The 20517-nt window shown below is 47.3% G+C and overlaps 1 protein-coding gene across 1 annotated transcript in view; it reads right to left on the reverse strand.

Annotated features, from left to right (window-relative positions):
- PLEKHA8 (pleckstrin homology domain containing A8) overlaps positions 1 to 20396 on the reverse strand; it is a 50266-nt gene extending 29870 nt beyond the window's left edge. The window contains exons 1-3 of the mRNA XM_044295003.1: positions 20114 to 20396; positions 5095 to 5211; positions 283 to 438 (exon numbers count right to left, since the gene is read on the reverse strand). Of these exons, the coding sequence (XP_044150938.1) occupies positions 283 to 438; positions 5095 to 5211; positions 20114 to 20264 (424 nt within the window). The 5' untranslated portion in view covers positions 20265 to 20396. The remainder of the gene's footprint in view (positions 1 to 282; positions 439 to 5094; positions 5212 to 20113) is intronic.
- Positions 20397 to 20517: the final 121 nt, after the last annotated feature.

The raw sequence follows: 20517 nt of genomic DNA on the forward strand, positions 1-20517 counted from the left end.
ATGGCACCTGCAGCTCCTGTGTCATTCAATGGATATAACAGTACGCTCATCTGCAGTAAAACACCACTAAAAGGGATTAAAGAGGTTGTCCAGTAGGGAATTTCCTTATCGCTCCTGTTTCAGTGCTTCCTGGGTCGCCGCTGTGCCTAGCGGGACCGGCTAAGTGGTTATCTCCTGTGGGAGAGGGACCAGAAAATAGAGACCAGCTGGGACCTGGGAAGCACAGGAACATGAGCAGTGGGGGGTGAGTGAGGGGATTATGATGCGATATGAAACCCTTACCTTTCTCCTTCTTTGTTCTGATGTCTGTGATACAGGCTTTTGCAGAACCCAATGCGACAAGCCACTGTTGTCGTTCTGCTGCCGTCCTGGCTTTCAGATAGAAGTACTGCTCCCCTGGAATCGCTAGATCCATCCGAGTATTATCCGTGGAATGCACTGTCGGTGCAGAAATGTATACATTCATACAATATACAGGGCATTGTGTGCATTTACATGATCTAGTGGAAGAGTAAAAAAATGGCAAATATTTAAAGGGTAACTAAAACTTTGATGAAAACGTGAAGGGGCAGCAGTGCTGCTATGAGTGCTCCCAGCGCCTTTTACTTTCATGGAGTATGGATACACATAGGGGTGGGCGATATGGCCTAAAATCTATATTGCGATATAATTTTAAGCATGTGCGATATGCGATATATATCGCGATATATTGTTTTCTATATTTGGGGGGGCATGTTTAAACTTTTTTTTTTACTTTTTATTTAATAACTATTAGCCTCCTTAAGGGCTAGAACCCTTGTCATATTCACCCTAATAGAGCTCTATTAGGGTGAATAGGACTTTACACTCTCCCTGCTTCCCTGTGCTTTGTGCACACAACAGCAGGGAGCTGAGTCCCCTCCCCTAAACAGTGCCATCCACAGATTTCCCCCCCCCTCCCCTAAACAGTGCCATCCACAGATCCCCCCCCCTCCCCTAAACGGTGCCATCCACAGACCCCCCCCCTCCCCTAAACAGTGCCATCCACAGATTCCCCCCCCCCCCCTCCCCTACTGTGAGCGGCGTGGCCCTGTATATTCTAACCCCCAGGCAAACGTCCCTGTCACCATGGGAACGCCTGGGGGTTAGAATATACCATCGGATTTGAGTTTTCACAAGCTCAGTGAGATCGTGAAAACTCAATGATTTACTGTCAGTCCCTCCCCTCCTCCTCCTCTGTTCTCATTGGTGGTCAGCGGCAGCCGTGCACAGTGGGGAGGGAGGGACTCCCTCCTTCTCCACTGTGCCGTCTCAGGAGAACATAGTGCGCACAGAGAGCGTGATCATATCGCGGTCTGGCGATATGCACAAAATCCATATCGTGGCACAAATTTATATCGCATATCGCCTATATCGCCCACCCCTAGATCCACAGAGAGTATATGGGATCCGTACTCTGCATGATCTGAAAGTCAGTGATCTGAGCAGCACTGCTGTCCCTTCACATTTTCATCATAAGTTTCGTTACCCTTAAAGGGGTTGTCTCACTTCAGCAAGTGGCATTTATTATGTAGAGAATGTTAATACAAGACACTTACTAATGTATTGTTATTATCCATATTGCTTCCTTTGCAGGCTAGACTAATTTTTCCATCACATTATACACCTCTCGTCTCCATTGTTACGACCACCTTTCAATCCAGCATCGGTAGCTGTGCCTGCACACTATAGGAAAAAGCACTAGCCTCTCTGGTGGCCGGGACAATAGGAGTGCACATAGGCCAGCACTTTTTCCTATAGTGTACAAGCACGGCCACCGATGCTGGATTGAAAAGTGGTCGTAACCCTGGAAATGAGAAGAGTGTAATGTGATGGAAAAATCAGTCTAGCCATTAGTAAGTGCCTTGTATTAACTTTCTCTACATAATAAATGCTATTTGCTGAAGTGAGACAACCCCTTTAAAGAACTTTTATGAAAGAAAAGGAAAAAGAAAAGAAAACTACATTTGACTAGGTACTGGAATTGAACAGAAGAAAAGACCGGCACTCACTTTATCTTCAAAAATTTCTTTCTTTTTATTCGCCACGCATTGAAATATTCGGTGACGCGCGTTTCGGCTCTATAGCGAGCCTTTCTCAAACCAATGGCATATAACAAAGTCATACAATACAGGTGATTTAAATAGACCGCCACAGCGGAAATGACATCAGGTAGTCATGGTGATTTAATCACCATGACTACCTGATGTCATTTCCGCTGTGGCGGTCTATTTAAATCACCTGTATTGTATGACTTTGTTATATGCCATTGGTTTGAGAAAGGCTCGCTATAGAGCCGAAACGCGCGTCACCGAATATTTCAATGCGTGGCGAATAAAAAGAAAGAAATTTTTGAAGATAAAGTGAGTGCCGGTCTTTTCTTCTGTTCACTTGTACTTGGACTTCGGCCCTGGACACGTGCACCACGCCTACAAACGGAGTGCCGGCTGACCCTCGTTGAAATAGGTACTGGAATTGTCCACGTCTGTTGACTTGCTACATGCTCCATCCAGCCATTTGTAAATGATGTGCATTTCTGTAAAATCTTGGTGACAATACAAGCCCTGTTGGGATTGGCCCTCAGATCGTCTAGGGACCTCAACAGCAAACGGTTGGGAGTATTACCAGATAACCAAACAGATTTGCCTTTCAATAGTCTATAAGAACTAGAAGACATCCATCTCTGTCGAAGCTGTAAGGACAGCCATGTTTGTTATAAATCCAGAATCAGAAGAAAAGCAACTCTATGGTCGGTGTATATGGTGTTTTTTTTATATTTTAGGGAGTAATGCTCTCCAAGTGGTTGTATCTTTTGTGAAAACAGCTTTCATTCTGGTAAATTCATTATGGACACGTCCATTTTCCCAGTGGTGGCTGCTGCATGTCTGGTCAGAAGTGGTTTCAAGTCAGAGAACCCAAGTGGTGATGACCAATGGTGGAGATGGCTTCATCTTTGGGAAACAATTCCTTTAAAAATAAACTGTGGCCAGACAAGCTAAAATACGTAAAGGTTGACCCAGGAACAACATTTTATAACTACCCACAGGTCAGCGATAGCTTGAGAAAGGCCTCATTGCGCTGGGCTGAAAGGTTGAGGTTAGGGGTGAATAAAGCAGTTCCAGCACTCTTTTCACCCATTTTTGGGAGTGCTGCCTCATCTGTTTCTTTGTGTACTCACAGGATAGATAAGTGTATGATCACTAGGGGTTTGAATGCTGGGAACCCAACCACTCACGAGAACAGGGTTGTCCGAGTCCCCTGTGTGAATGCATGACCACCATACACTGTCTATCCGACTGCCGGATGCAGCGCTCTGCTATCTCCACTAGGGATTCTTCGGGCCTGTACCTAAAATGTTTCTTTCAGCCAAACTGTGGAGAGAAGACACTTTGAGCAGTACTAACCCGTCCATCACACTGACGATTGCACAATTCCATCTGACATCGTGTGCACGCCTGACTGACTCATGGTTCTTCCTCTCATGTCAGGACCGCGCCTTTTTTTTTCTATTCGGAGCACATCCAGTCATGATGTCAGAGGAAGAACTCTCAGTCACTTGGGTGATCAAGTCATCCTGACTGGGATTGCGGAACTGGTTGGGTAAGTACTGTTTAAAGTGTCTTCTCTCCACAGGTTAGCTGAAAGAGTCATTTTAGGTATAGGCCTGGAGAACCTCTGCAACAGAGTGGAGGGCACACTTCGGCATTATCGCTCCATTCACCCAGGGGATTCGAAGACCTATGATCACGTGGGTAGGTGATAAATGTAGTTTGTGGGGCTACCCTTTATGAATATAAATCATATATGGTCAAAATAATAGAAAACTACTGTATACACTACTGAAAATGAGTGCCACATTTTCAGCTGTTACACCAAAAAACGAGTCGGGCTGCAGAGGTCCCGCACGTGGTCTGCCTTCTTCCGACCGCTTCTTGGAAAAGTGGTGAAGGTGTCGGAAAAAGCTAAAGTTGCAAATCTGGACTGGCGAAAAAATCTGTGACTTTTGTACACCAGAAAACTGTTGCAGAAGCTTTACAGATCTCCTCCTCTATGGGTTATGTTATGGCCAGTAATGCGGGTTATCCAACAGACAACCTTCTAAAGAGAAGCATTCTGACATCATCACATTCAATCCTATGTCTGTAAAGTAGAGGTTATCCAAGCCTATAAAAAGCCCCCCCAATATGCCGGGCCCCCCACACTGAATATACTTACCTGGGTCCCCGCTCCCTGCATCGCCGCTGCTGCTTCTCCCCGTGTGCGGATAAAAACATCCGGTGTCGAGGGGGAGCAGCCAATGGCAGGCGGGGACGAGCCTTCCTAGCGTCACCCGCTTGCCAATGGCTGCTCCACTACCCACTCCCGACACCGGATGTTTTCATCTGCGCACGGGGAGAAGCAGTGACGGTGGTGTGGGGACCAGGGACCAAGGCAAGTATATTCAGGAAGCGGGGGAGGCATATTGGGGGGCTTTTTTGGATAACCCCTTTAATGACTTAATTTGTCTCTAATAAGTGTAACCCCATTTGTCTGCATATTAGGATTTTTAACAGAAACAAAACCTTTATATTGGCTCCTGGGAAACATTAGCCACAAACTCACTGTGTCTCTTGGGAAAGATGTGTTTTTATCAGCAAGAGGTTTGTATATAAACAAGATCAATCTCAAAGATATACAAGAAAGTCATGGAAATATATCACTGACCTCTGCTACCTACCCACCAGCAATAAAGGAGTTCTCCCATCAGACATAACCCCTCTCAGAAGGTGGGCCGCCCACAGCAGCCAGACACTACTCTCAGGAGGCACCCACCATGACTACAGAATATTCACAATCCCATATTACCAATATGCTTGTTTTTGTAGCCACATTTTCATTAATGGGGTTGTAATGGAGGCGGCAAAACCCTACTCAGGAACCCTATGAGACCTAAGAGAGAACGGGGGCTCTGGAGGGCACACGTCACTCATATACTACATGGATGGCCACCAAGTCATTCGTCACTTCCCCGGACTGGCTGTGGCTTCCTCCAGAAAAATCTGCAATTCTACAGAATCATGCATTTCCAAGAATTACCTTGAATTTCACAGACAGCCATCTGGATGCTTCCCTTACACCCCTTCCATGCGTCTTCCCTCGAGTCATAATAAGAAAGAATTCCTCCACAAAGAAGAAACCATCTTGGCTGCCATCCTAGAAGGAATGATGAGAAAGACATGCCATTAATACAAAAGTAACCAAAGCAGACTATCTCACAATATTCTGGTATCACACAGGTTCTCTATAGCGCTCAGGTAGCATCAGGGCTGTGGAGTCGGAGTCGAGGTCGGAGTCAATTTTGGGTACCTGGAGTCGGAGTCGGCAAAAAATGAACCGACTCCGACTCCTACTAAATTTAAATTGGAATAAAAAAAAAAAAAAAAGCAAGTTTAAATGTCCGAATTCATAAACAGTTATAATTAATGACTTCTCTACTGTAAGAATAAAGGCCAATGCATGCAGTGCCTCACGTAACCGCAAAACAAACGCGTTCAGTGATGTGAAGAAGCATGCTTTTCATATGCTTCACTATATGGCACGCAATGCACAATTAGGAGTGGCAATACATATACTTTCCATTGTGTTGTGTTCTGATGTTACAGGGAACACAATGCCCATGGTTTACCTAGCCTCTCACTGATAAGGGATTAAGTAAATATGTGTTTTGCAGGACTAGAGACACTTGTATAAGTGAAGGAAATGGAGGGTCAATAGTTCAAGACGGAAGCTGTAAACCATTGGAAAAACTGCTGTCATTCAGCTAAGGCTACTTTCACACCTGCGTTCAGGTGTCCGCTCGTGAGCTCCGTTTGAAGGGGCTCACGAGCGGCCCTGAACGCAGCCGTCTGGCCCTAATGCATTCTCAGTGGATTCGGATCCACTGAGAATGCATCTGTCTGCCAGCGCTCAGCCTCTGCTCCGCTCAGTGAGCGGACACCTGAACGCTGCAAGCAGCGTTCGGGTGTCCGCCTGGCCGTGCGGAGGCGAGCGGATCCGTCCAGACTTATAATGGAAGTCAATGGGGACGGATCCGCTTGAAGATGACACCATATGGCTCAATCTTCAAGCGGATCCGTCACCCATTGACTTTCAATGTAAAGTCTGAACGGATCCGCTTAGGCTACTTTCACACTTAAAATTTTTTCTAAGTTATAATGCAGTCGGATCCGTTCTGAACGGATGCAAACGTCTGCATTATAGGAGCGGATCCGTCTGATGAAACATCAGACGGACCCGCTCCGAACGCTAGTGTGAAAGTAGCCTAAGGCTATAAAACGTGTAAACTCAGATTGTTATCTTAAACTTTAAACATGACTATGGGATTCTTCTAGGGAAATCATGTTTTAAAATAAATGTCCCTTCCTGGATCCTCCCACTGCCCTGTCTTCAGCAGAAGATCAGCACACAAAGGAGAAGACAGCAGCTTCTGCCCAACTACCTCTCTGTGCTAGAAGAGCTTAGAAGAACTTCTTTCTTTCCTTCAAGGAATGTATAAAATACATTCGCATATTAAATACAGAGGAGTCGGAGTCGGAGCATTTATCTACCGACTCCACAGCCCTGGGTAGCATACCGGTAACCCATGCTAGAACAGAACTAGGTGGGACCTTGGTAGACTGCTACTGGTGAGATGTGCTGTCAGACTGGTCTCCCCAGCCTCTAACTCACGCAGCCAGCAGTTTAGCATGGACAAAACTGCTGACAGACAACTTTTTTTTTTAAATCAGATAATTTTTATTTGACATTTTTTGAAAATCACAAAAATACCAAGAAAGAAAATAGCCTGCACAGTATACATGCAACAGTTGATAACAATAGAGACAGACAACTTTAAAAAAAGTATATATATGTCACCTATAATATGCAATATTTTATCTAAAGGCGGGTCTTACATGAGCACTCCCTTCCAGCTGCACAGACCCATTTAAAAATTCTGAGATGGGGGACAATTCAGTGGGTGCTGCTGTCCTCTTACAGTATTCGGTGTAGTGTAATTACAAAGGAGCAAGTACTCGTCATTATGTCGCACCGCCAACATTTCCGAGATGAAGAGCAGTGTAGTGAAGAGGAAGCAGCACTCACATGCAGCGCCGTTTCCTCTTCAAACAGCTCATTGGTAGGGGGGCCAGGTGTCAGACCCCCACCAATCTGATATTGATGACCTACCTTGAACATAGGTTATCAATATACATGGCCAGACAACCCCTTTAAGTTATCCCCTATCCACAGGGCATGCCTGTGGCTGCTCCATTGAATTCTATAGGTATTCCGGTTAGATTACATTATCCCCTATCCTAATTATTAGATCGGTGGGGGTCCTACCGCTGGGACTCCCACCGATCACAAGAATTGGGGCTCCATATCCCCTGCAGCCCCCCCCCCCCCCCCCCCGAAATGAACAGAGCAGTCGGTCACACATGCACTTGGCCGCTCCATTCATTTTTATAAGAGTTCGGGAGATAGCCGAGTACAGCGTTCAGCTCTCTCCAGAACGGTCATAAAAATGAATGGAGCGGCCAAGTGCACGTGTGACCGACCGCTCTGTTCATTCCAGGGAGGAGGGGGGGGGGGGCTGCAGGGGGTATGGAGCCCCCTTTCTTGTGATCGGTGGGAGTCCCAGCAGTAGGATCCCCACGATCTAACAGTTAGTATAGGGGATAACTTAATTTAACCGGAATACCCCTTGTTTTCAGCCTCTAGATGTAATCGATCAAAAGCAAGCAGAGATCTTAAATATGCTGAAGACCTGAAAATCAAAGCATATTACCAGTACCGGGAATTTCATAATACAATGATAAAGCTTAAGTCACATAAAACCCTTTATAAATACACAAGTTACCCAGCTTATCATAAATAGGCGTCACTGCGATCACTAGGTGTAGGAGATAAAGACCCACCTAAAATAAATATCATTTCCAAGCCACAATGTGGGTGAAAGGCACAGGGCTGAATAGAGCAGGTGCCAACGGTTACCGGATTGCTTCACCTAAACTCCATGTTAGGTAAGCAGATGAGATAATCTGCACTGACTGTATGATACACCGCCCATGGTATGTCATCTAGATGCCACACCTGATCCATATAACTCCTTATAACTGGGAGTGCACTGCCGCTGAACAGACTGCACCGAAAATATCAACTCCGTATATTAGATTAGGCCAGGGGTGGCCAACCTTACAGACACAAAGAGCCAGAAAAAAAAACGTATGACTACCAGGAGCCACAAGCTATACATTTAAACATGAGTCACTGTATTTTAACCCTATAAAATGCACCTAGGTTTTAGTGGAGAAAAATAAGAAAAAAAATATTTTTCATCTGATCTTTTTTCCTTTTTTCATTAGCAGAGAAGAACAGAAAAAAAAAAATTTTCATCAGACCCCCAGTGCTCATCTGACCTAAGATAAGATCCCCAATCCTCATCAGAACTCCAAATCAGACCCTCAAAATAAGACCCTCTATGCTCAGATCAGACTCCCAGTGTCAGACCCCCATGCTCAGATCAGACCCCCCCCCGTGCTCAGATCAGACCCCCCCGTGCTCAGATCAGACCCCCCCCCGTGCTCAGATCAGACCCCCCCCCCCGTGCTCAGATCAGACCCCCCCCATGCTCAGATCAGACCCCCCCCCCCCCCGTGCTCAGATCAGACCCTCCCCCCCCCCCCGTGCTCAGATCAGACCCTCCCCCCCCCCCCCCCCGTGCTCAGATCACACCTACTACGTTCTGACACTGTGCGCATCAGGACGAGCGAGCTGGAGCTGCAGAGTAGCAACAGTGCCTGATCAGAAAAGGAGATCTGAGCGCGGGGTGCGCTGGTCTGACTGCTTGCCAGCTCCACCGCTCCACCGCTAGAGCCGCACTTGGAGACAAAGAGCCGCGGGTTGGCCACCCCTGGATTAGGCAATCAGGCAGACGACTGTCAGAGTCCATGTATCTAATGAGAATTAGTGAATCAGCCGTGATCAAAGGTTGCTATTGGCAACACCTACAGTCGGGTTTCATAAAGGAGGGCTGAGCTGTGCAGTGATTGTTGCTATGGACAATAGACAGCTTTCCTTTTGACAAATCTGTTGCAAACATGTCAAACAGATTACTCAAGCAATGTACTTTCTTGTTCCTGAACATTTTAGGCCCCGTGCACACGAACGTATTTTCTTTCAGGGTCCGTTCCGTTTTTGGTTTTTTTGCTGAACCATTCTTTTCAATGGATCCACAAAAAAACCCAGAAGGTACTCCATGTGCATTCCGTTTCTGTATTTCCGTTTCACTAAAAGATAGAACATGTCCGATTATTGTCCGCATAACGGACAAGGATAGGACTGTTCTACTAGGGGCCAGCTGTTCCGCAAAATACATATGGTCGTGTGCAAGAGGCCTTATTCTACAAATATACCCTGAAGTTGCTTGTTCTTCTTTGAATGGGAAGGTCCTAATGCAAGGCCTAGTATCATACAGAACTGCTATACTACACAAATCATGCTATGCCCTCATTAGTACATTTACAATATGGCTCGTGATGAGCCACGTACCGTAACAGAAACTGTCCTATGAGACAAAGCGCTGAGCCATGAAGAAATGCTCCTCATGACCATGACATTGGCTCTAGTGGTCGTGGTGACTGCTTCCTGGGCGTTCCAGGTTGATTATGGACTGTACTGTGAGAAGTAGATTCCTGTCTGGGTGGGGGGCGTGGCCAGCCTGTGACTCATCACTGTGCAGTACAGCCAGGCTTGTGTATCAATAAAGTTATGTATTCAACAAAACAAGAAGGGCAGAAAGTAAACAGATCTGCCAGGATATTGTCTTCCGGGGGGACCTACCAGCCTCCTATTGATGTGAGTGGTTGATTCAATGCTCAATCATTAAACAAGGGGATTTTGCACTTGGTTCGTGCGGTGAGCGGATGGACACAAGGCGCAATTCACAACCCAGTTGAGGATACAAAGTATTTTTTATTTTTGGGTTAGCAAAGACGACGCGTTTCGGGGTACGCAGACCCGTTTGTCAAGTCTGTATCCTTGTCACCGTAGGCTAAATGGAGGTCACTCTTGTTGGAGATCCCTTTTAGGGGGGGTATGGCGGTCCGCACTGCTTAATGATGCGGCCGATGGGTGTCCTCCTGTGGTAGCGCTTCTGCACGTGCAGCTCACAATTAGTGAGCCAGCATAGCAGAATGCTAGGCAGGGCAGTGTATGCAGTGTGACTGTGGCTCTGACAGCTATTGACATAGTGTCAGACAGGATTGCTATGCCTCAGATGTATGTGGATGCCAGTGAAACCACTGACTCACGATTGTATAACAGATGGCTTGCAGTGTAGTGCCAGACTCGACGTGCTGCCGATTTAGGCTATGTCAGTGCATTAACTGACTCAGTCTCAGGTCTGACAGCTATTGACATAGTGTCAGCTATTATCGGTCACCACCTGTTTAGAGGTCAGTGACTTAACTGGCTTACTAGGCAATACTGTGTAGGTTTCTGTAGAGTGGTAGGAGAGGGTGCACATCTCCACCACTCTTAAGGCAGACGGTCCAGATATACACAGGAGTAGCAAACAAGGTTTTTAAATCTGTGTCCAGGCTTACAGCCGTTTTAAGCTGTATTAATAAAAGTGATATTTTAATTTCACTCCAAACCTGGGTCAAGTTAGGTCGATAGCCTCCCTCTGGCTTTAATAAATTATGGAGTCGTAGTTTTGCAACAGCTGGAGGGCCGCAGGTTGAGCATCCCTGATCCACAGCTTCGTCATGGGCTGAAATGTCCCATTGGAACAAATCTGCAGCGCTGCAACCTGGTCTACTGCATCAACCTTCGTGAGACATTACAGGCTAGACATCCGGGCAGCATAAGAGGCTTCTTTTGGCAAGCGAGTTTTACAGTTGGCGGCCAATGCTCCCTCCCTTTGAGTATTGCTATAAAGTCCCTTTGGTGTGTGCTGCCAAGGACAATCAGGAAAACAAAAATTTTATCACCAAAATTTTTGTTTCCTGGAGTCCGTAGGCAGCACAATATACCCACCCTTATAAATGATTGCTGCATACAATACATGGCTCTGTGTGTTCTGTGAGGCTTTATACTGGGAGGTCCTATGCTAATTAAACAATCTATGGCTTCCTCATTGGTCTCTATTTCTAATTCTACCTAGGGAACTTAACCCTTTGGTGTGTGCTGCCTACGGACTCCAGGAAACAAACATTTTGGTGAGTAAATTTTCCTTATTTAATATATCTGTTATTTTGTTATATATACTATATTAACTGTTATTTTGTTATATATACACAACATTTATTGTTATTTCCAAATGTCGCAAAAAGTTGCAAACTACGCCAGGCTCCCCCAGGGGACTTTTACACATATAGGTGTAAACAACATTGCACTCACACAAATATATTATTAGGGTGTGCTATTTCATAAATTTGGCGCAGACAAAGCAAAGACAGACTTTAAAATGTCACAAAAACAACCACAATGTCCCCCAGTTTCCATATGCCCCAAGTCAGGATTTAGGCCTAAATCCTGAACTTATGAACGTGTCCTGGGACCCTTCAAAGAGGGCAGTGGCCGAGGTGTGTATCAAAAGGAATAATGTACCCTACTATTAGGGATCGATCGATATTGATTTTTTAGAGCCAATACTGATAATCTGTGAACTTTCAGGCCCATAATTTATATCTCATAATAAATATTATATTAGTTGGTAGTCACTGAGGTGGTGAAAATTTGCATTTTGCACTAGTATATTCTAAATGTAAATGATAAATTAAATAAAAGCCCTTAGTTGGTAGTCAATTTATAATTTACATTTATAATATACTAGTGCCAAATGCCAATTTCCACACCATCCCCCCCCCCCCTCACTGACTTTATTAACCCCTATCAGACCTCAGATCAGCCCTTTATTAACCCCTATCAGACCTCAGATCAGCCCTTTATTAACCCCTATCAGACCTCGGATCAAACCTTTATTAACCCCTATCAGAACTCAGATGAATAAAATAAAAAACTCCTCACCTCTCCTGCGCCGCGGCTCCTCTTCATTTCCGGCCTAAGCTGCTCACACTACGTTCTGACGCTGTACGGGGTCAAAACAGTGCAGCGCGGGCCCCATCAAAGAAGACCAGGGAGGGCGAGTATCGGAAGCGCTTGCTGCGCTTCTTCCCCGCTCCCAGTACCCGATGCATACTAGTGCGTGCTTCCATAATGGAAGCGCTCACTAGTATTCGCTTTATAAGCATTATCGGTATATCGGCAAGGTTAGATGCCGATAATGTACAAAATCCTGAATATCGGCCAATAATATTGGTATTTCCGATAATCGGTCGATCCCTACTTACTGTGTAACAAATTATTCTGGTCTGCAAAATGTGGTTCGCTGACCCACTGAGTCAACTGATCTGCAGATGGAACATGGACCGTCCGGTATCCGTATTCTGTGGTCAAGTGCATGAGGCCTAACTCCAATGTTCCTGGGCACTGTACTAAACAACTATTCTCCTCCCTTCGTTCCTGACATTCCCCCCTCAGCCTACGTCACATTATCATTGGTGGCTGTGGAGAAGTAGGGAGAGCGCCCCTCCCGTCCCACTGTGATGCCACCGGCAGACAGAACCAATGTGTGCCACACACATCCCAGCGGGAACCCTCTCCTTCCTTCTCCACTGCCACAGACGTGCAGCCGATAATATACCAGAGAGCAACGAGGGCCAAGCAGCCGCTGATCAGAACATGTTGTGCGGCAGGTTCTTTCAGCTGGAACTGCTAGTAATTTGCACTATGGCGCAGCTCTGTACAGAAATACTACCAATGTCCATAATGAACTGAAAAGCACATTGAAGTGTTGAAACACTATTAATATTTCTATGCATCGTGCAACTTTACACTGAATGCACCCACTGACGAAACTGGGTAAACCATCTGGTTTTCAGTGACCAGACCCTGAATCATTCCATATCACTAGTGTAAAAGAGGCCTAAATGGTAAAAAACAGAACTAAAATAGTTATATAAATCTTCATAATAACTACCTGAAGAAACAAAGCTGCCATAGAAGCAGGGACACGACTGACAGCGCTGCCCCGCCTGTAATTGTAAGAAGTCAGAAGACAGGTTATTCCAAGTATTTATAGGCCAAGTGATTCAGTCTCGAGCAATGTTTGTGAAAAGCTTTACACTGCACATTGCATGCCCAAGTGACGGGCACCCTGACATGTACCATACTCCTATGGGACAACTAGGATGGAAAAATAGATGCTTGTAGAAATGGCCATTCTTTCCCTTTTTTTACAGCTTTTAAATATTATAGGCGTCTCCTGCCTTACTGTAAGTGTGATTTCCCCCTCCTTATCTGTTCTGTGAGCTCTAGAGCCGAAAACAAACATAGTGGGAAATAAGAGAAAGGACATCACAGCAGGCAGATTCTGAGTGAAATGCATCTATCTGTGCAGCTGAAATAGGGAATAATTAGGCTGAGTCTTTAGGCAAGCCCAAAAAACACCTGTTCCTACACACTTATGAGTGTACAAACAAATACAGACAAACTCTTCATGAAAACTCAGATATGAGATATGAGTACACTCTGCCAGCATAGACAAATACAGATGTCCTAAATATACTAGACTAAAAGGCTGTTCTTTATAATTGTTATATCAATGGAGTATTCTTAGGATAGGTAATATCAGATCCGCAGGGTCCGACTCCTGGTCCCCCACACCAATCAACTGTTCTGCAGTAGCTCCAGTTCCGGAAACAAAGGGCTAGATTTACTGCTAGTAAACACAGGACAGGTGCAAAAACACAGGACAGGTGCAGATCTTTCCATTATACCTTATCTCCGAAAAAAGCTTCACTACAGGACGGCAATACAACTGAATCAAATGCACTACAAGAGCTGAAGGACCTGCGATGACATCACAGTCAAATGATCAGTTCTAAATACATTGGCTTAGAAGGACCTGCGATGATGTCACCATCATGTGACCAGGACGGTGCTCAACAGTGAAGAGAAGTTCTGGTGAAGAAGCTGTGGTAAGGTATGCTACATGAGGAGAGGTAAATGAAAAGGTTAGAGTAATGCTGGCAGTTGTTTAACTGGGACTGTATTTTAGGGCTGAAGGAGTGACGTTATTTACATGGGACTGTATATTGGAGGGGGCAGGAGAGATGGTGTGATGTTATTTACATGGAACTCTACGGCAGAGGGAGGGAAATAATTTTATTTACATGGGACTCTATGGTTGAGGGGCTGAGGAATTATAAATTTCTAAGGGACACTAAAGGGAGGACTATAACTACAGGGGGCATTATAAATACTGGGGGCACTTCAGGGCGAGCATTATAACAGTAGGTGGGCAATATAAATACTGGGGGCACTGTCTGTGCATTTTAAATCCAGGGGACAGTATAAGCGTTCTTAATACTACTGGGGGCTCTATAGGAGTGACTTATAGATCTGCTTCTTTCTACTAACAGCACCGTGGGGGGGGGGGGGGGGGAGCTTATTACTACTGAGGGGTCTGTAAAGAGCTTTATTACCACTGGGGAACAATAGGGGGCCTGATTTCTACTGGGGGCTCTGGGAAGGCATTATTAATACTGGAGTGCTCTTCTACTAATGGAGGCACTCTTGGGAAGCATTATTACTGTAGGCTACATAACATAGACCCAGGCATATGTTAATGCACTTTAGGGTAAATATTTGCAATTAGTCATGTAGACTACTATTTGCCTTGTTTTAACATATTTCTTTACTAATACTTGTAAAACTTAGCTTTTAATATCAATTGTTGTAAAATCCCTAACTGACCATTAAAAGAAGTGGCATCAATGTAATATGGTCAACAGTATCACTAAGTCCCAGCTCATGCGCAGTGATAATAAAAACAAGACGTGATTCTAAGTTCCCGAGCATGCGCAGGTAAGGTGCTGGAATGAGAAGAAACTTAAGTTCATTGACATGCGCGAGAATGTGTGCAGGCAACGGGGGCGGGGCGGTTCTGGAGAGACGAACGCGTCAGCTAGGGGAGGAGGAACGGGTAATTTGGCCCCAATAACAGAGGGGATAAGAAAAATATACTTTGAAGAGGCCGTATCGCTAGATATGGTAGGCGGTTTGTGAGTGACGTCAGAGTAGGAGGTTATAAATGATCCGTACCACCCCCATCAAACACTCACTGCCTGAACCCCTGAAGACACCAGAACTGCAGGCAAAACATGGTGGGGGGCAGTGTTTGAGGGAATTTTTAGTACAGCAGTGGCGCTTCTATGAGGGAAAGTAATTAATAGGGAATACTATGTGGTAGGCAGGGACAGAATTCTATGAGAAGAGTCTGGAGCCAGCGCACAGCTACCAGCCTCTCACCACTGATATATTAGCGCTGTGCCACTAACCGTGCGGGTGAAGTGCTCTGAGAATCAATGAGGCGACACAACTGATAGTTTATAGGATATTTAATGGTCAGTTAGGGATCTTACAACAATTGATAGTAAAAGCCAAGTATTAGTAAAGACATATGTTAAAACAAGGCAAATAGTCTACATGACTAATTGTAAATATTTATCACTGTAGGGGGCAGTATTACTCTTGAGGGCATTCAAGAAGGGGATTACTATTGGTGGGGACTTTGAGGAGCACTATCACAATGGGGGGCACTCAGTTTTCTTCAGGATAGTGTTTGGGGGTATTGGGGAGCACAGCGAGCAGCAGGATAACACTGTTGGGACTCGAGGTTGGGGGATGATGATAGAAAAGTGAGGAAGCTAAGATGTCTGTGTGTTAGATAGGGCTGCAACGATTAATCGATGTAATCGATTATATTCGATAACTGGATTCGTTGTCGACGAATCCAGTTATCGAATAATCGCCGATTCGTTGCTATTCGGGCGGGCGGGCGGTCGCTGCATCTTTATTTTACCTTTTTACAATGACGCTCCCGCTCCTGTAACAGCCAGGCAGAGCGGACGGCGGCGTAACATCACTCACTCACGTGACACGCCTGCTCCGCCTCCTTCATTCATGAAGTGGGCGGAGCAGGTGCGTCACGTGATTGAGTGACGTTACGCCGCCGTCCGCTCTGCCTGGCTGTTACAGGAGCGGGAGCGTCATTGTAAAAAGGTAAAATAAAGATGCAAGCATCGGGGCTGTTATGGGGAGGGGAGGGGAGGATCTGTCTATGGCACTGCTATGGGAAGGGGGGGGTCTGTGTATAGCACTGCTATGGGGAGGGGGGAGGATCTGTCTATGGCACTGCTATGGGGAGGGGGGTCTGTGTATGGCACTGCTATGGGGAGGAGGGGGGGTCTGTGTATGGCACTGCTATGGGAAGGGGGATCTGTGCACTGTTATGAGGAAAGGGATCTGTGCACTGTTATGCCCATAACAGTGCACATATCCCCCTCTCCATAACTGCGCCACCCACAGATCCCCCTCTCCATAACTGCGCCGTCCACAGATCCCCCTCTCCATAACTGCGCCGCCCACAGATCCCCCTCTCCATAACTGCGCCGCCCACAGATCCCCCTCTCCATAACTACGCCGTCCACAGATCCCCCTCTCCATAACTGCGCCGTCCACAGATCCCCCTCTCCATAACTGCGCCGCCCACAGATCCCCCTCTCCATAACTGCGCCGCCCACAGATCCCCCTCTCCATAACTGCGCCGTCCACAGATCCCCCTCTCCATAACTGCGCCGTCCACAGATCCCCCTCTCCATAACTGCGCCGTCCACAGATCCCCCTCTCCATAACTGCGCCGTCCACAGATCCCCCTCTCCATAACTGCGCCGTCCACAGATCCCCCTCTCCATAACTGCGCCGTCCACAGATCCCCCTCTCCATAACTGCGCCGTCCACAGATCCCCCTCTCCATAACTGCGCCGTCCACAGATCCCCCTCTCCATAACTGCGCCGTCCACAGATCCCCCTCTCCATAACTGCGCCGTCCACAGATCCCCCTCTCCATAACTGCGCCGTCCACAGATCCCCCTCTCCATAACTGCGCCGTCCACAGATCCCCCTCTCCATAACTGCGCCGTCCACAGATCCCCCTCTCCATAACTGCGCCGTCCACAGATCCCCCTCTCCATAACTGCGCCGTCCACAGATCCCCCTCTCCATAACTGCGCCGTCCACAGATCCCCCTCTCCATAACTGCGCCGTCCACAGATCCCCCTCTCCATAACTGCGCCGTCCACAGATCCCCCTCTCCATAACTGCGCCGTCCACAGATCCCCCTCTCCATAACTGCGCCGTCCACAGATCCCCCTCTCCATAACTGCGCCGTCCACAGATCCCCCTCTCCATAACTGCGCCGTCCACAGATCCCCCTCTCCATAACTGCGCCGTCCACAGATCCCCCTCTCCATAACTGCGCCGTCCACAGATCCCCCTCTCCATAACTGCGCCGTCCACAGATCCCCCTCTCCATAACTGCGCCGTCCACAGATCCCCCTCTCCATAACTGCGCCGTCCACAGATCCCCCTCTCCATAACTACGCCGTCCACAGATCCCCCTCTCCATAACTGCGCCGTCCACAGATCCCCCATAATAGTGTCGTCCACAGATCCCCCATAATAGTGTCGTCCACAGATCCCCCATAATAGTGTCGTCCACAGATCCCCCATAAGTGTCGTCCACAGATCCCCCATAAGTGTCGTCCACAGATCCCCCATAAGTGTCGTCCACAGATCCCCCATAATAGTGTCGTCCACAGATCCCCCATAATAGTGTCGTCCACAGATCCCCCATAATAGTGTCGTCCACAGATCCCCCATAATAGTGTCGTCCACAGATCCCCCATAATAGTGTCGTCCACAGATCCCCCATAATAGTGTCGTCCACAGATCCCCCATAATAGTGTCGTCCACAGATCCCCCATAATAGTGTCGTCCACAGATCCCCCATAATAGTGTCGTCCACAGATCCCCCATAATAGTGTCGTCCACAGATCCCCCATAATAGTGTCGTCCACAGATCCCCCATAATAGTGTCGTCCACAATTTGTTTTAATATGGCCTTTGAACATAATTTTTCAAGTAAGATCATATAAACCTCTCTGTTTTGTAATTTTGTCGTTTTTCCCGATTAATCGATTAATCGTAGAAATTAATCGGCAACTAATCGATTATTCAAATAATCGTTAGCTGCAGCCCTAGTGTTAGACGAGGCGCGGCTGAGAGAAGTTGTCCGGACCGAACGGAGAAGATGATGACAGAGAAGATCCACATCCGAGGAGACATCACCTGGGAGGCCCTGGATATGAGCGGTATGTGCTGCTGTATAGCAAGTACAGGAAAATGTCCTCAGTGCTAGAGTGTGCGGGGAGGGGGACGGGTATGTCGACTTAGAGAATTGGGCCATATGCATTGGGGCTTGGGCCCTGGATTTTTTGAGACCCTAGCAAGGCCCTGGTCTTAAAGAGGTTGTCTCATCATGGTCAATGGGGGCATATCGCTAGGATATGCCCCCATTGTTTTATAGGTGCAGGTCCCACCGCGGGTACCCACACCTATATCGGGAACGGAGCCCCGCAAGGTGGTGGCTGGAGGACTCTGGTCCAGCCATTACCAAGCCGGCTTCCCATAGAAGTGAAAGGAAGCGCACAGCACATGACCGGCCATCGCTCCCATTCACTTCTATGGGCCTGACAGAAATAGCCAGCGCTCTGCTATTTTTGGCGGCCCTATAGAAAATGAATAGAGGGCGGCTGCGCATGCGCAGTGCCCCCTCCAACACTTTCGGGGCTCCGTTCTCAATATAGGTGCGGGTCCCAGCAGTGGAACCCGCACCTATAAGACATTGGGAGCATATCCTAGCGCAACCTTCGGCACTCCATCTGCTGTGAAACTACAACTCCCTGCATGCAAACATGCTCGGCTGTTCTTCTTCGGGTACTTTCACACTAGCGTTTTTCTTTTCCGGCATAGAGTTCCGTCCTAGGGGCTCTATACCGGAAAATAACTGATCAGTTTTATCCCCATGCATTCTGAATGGAGAGAAATCCGTTCAGGAGGCATCAGGACGTCTTCAGTTCAGTCTTTTTGCCTTTTCAGGACGGAGATAATACCGCAGCATGCTACAGTTTTATCTCCATCCAAAATTCTGTGACACTTGCAGCATTTTTTCCCATTGACATGCATTAATGCCGGATCCGGCCCGAGTGTTTCGGCAAAATGGATCTGGCATTGCGGTCTGCGCATGCTCAGACCGCAAAAAATGTGAAAAAAATAAATGCCGGATCCATTTTTCCGTATGACACCGGAGAGACGGACCCGGCATTTCAATGCATTTGTCATACGGATCAGGACCCTGATCCGTCTGACAAATGCCATCAGTTTGCATGCGTTTTGACGGATGCAAGTGTGAATGAAGCATGTAATGAAGCATTCTGGGAGTTGTAGTTGCTGAACAGCTGGAGTGCCGGAGGTTGGGGATCCCTGTCCTAGCGATATGCCCCCATTGTCTGTCATGAGACAACCCCTTTAAGGTTTCATGCATGAGGCATAGGTAGGAGACGTGCCACTGCTGTTGGGCGCTGGAATTCCGCCATCAGGTCTACCCCAACTGAAGAAGTCTGTCTGATAGGAATCCTATAGAAATACAGAAGTATTGCCCTGCAGAGTACCTACCGATGGCATCCGCAACGACTTCTGTAGGAGCTCTTAGGATGAAGAATATACTACAACGGGGATCACTTTGGCACTCCAGCTGCTGTGAAACTACAGCTCCCAACATACACCGCTGTTCTTGTAACTCCTATATAAGTAAAGGGAGGATTCTGGGAGTTGTAGTTTCAGAACAGCCAGAGTGCTGAAGGTTGCGGATCTCTGCACTAGAAGGTGCCAGCCGGGCAATGGTGCTGTGCCAGTCAGCTGTGGTCAACCAGTTCTATGGAAACCATATGTCAAAGTAGTGTGCTGGTGTCCTGTGCCATTCCCAGCAGCACTGCCCTCGTGAGGCACAGGGGCCCCTTCAGCCTCCAGGACCCCCCTCTCCATACAAGAGCGACTCCTATTCACCTTGTACTGAAAGGTCCATCGCCGTGACTGGCACACAACTTACCGCTCAGATAATTAGTCCACTTGTACAGGATCCCTTCCATGCTGCTGGGTGGCACAAAATCAGCTTCACATGGCCAGGCCCCTGGCATCTCTCCCCTGGGATTGTGTGCCTGCTTCCCGGCACGGCTTGGCACGACCCCAGCGCTGGTCATAGGGAAGACAGTGACAAGCGGCTTCGCCAGCAGCGCATTTCCGTTGTGAATAGCAACAAGCAGGGGCAGTTGCGGCGCCTACTACACAGGTCCGACGTCACGGAACGCCCCTTCTACGTCTCCATCAGCAGAGCGCAAACATTTCCCTTGTCCCAGCCCATCGGCTGCTTCCCGGAAGAGCTCTTAACCAATGACCGTTCACCACCTGACCAGCTGACTTACACTTTTGACCAGTGAGGTACTCGCACTATAA

Source organism: Bufo gargarizans, chromosome 5 (assembly GCF_014858855.1).
Source record: "Bufo gargarizans isolate SCDJY-AF-19 chromosome 5, ASM1485885v1, whole genome shotgun sequence".
Classification (NCBI taxonomy): Eukaryota; Metazoa; Chordata; class Amphibia; order Anura; family Bufonidae; genus Bufo; species Bufo gargarizans.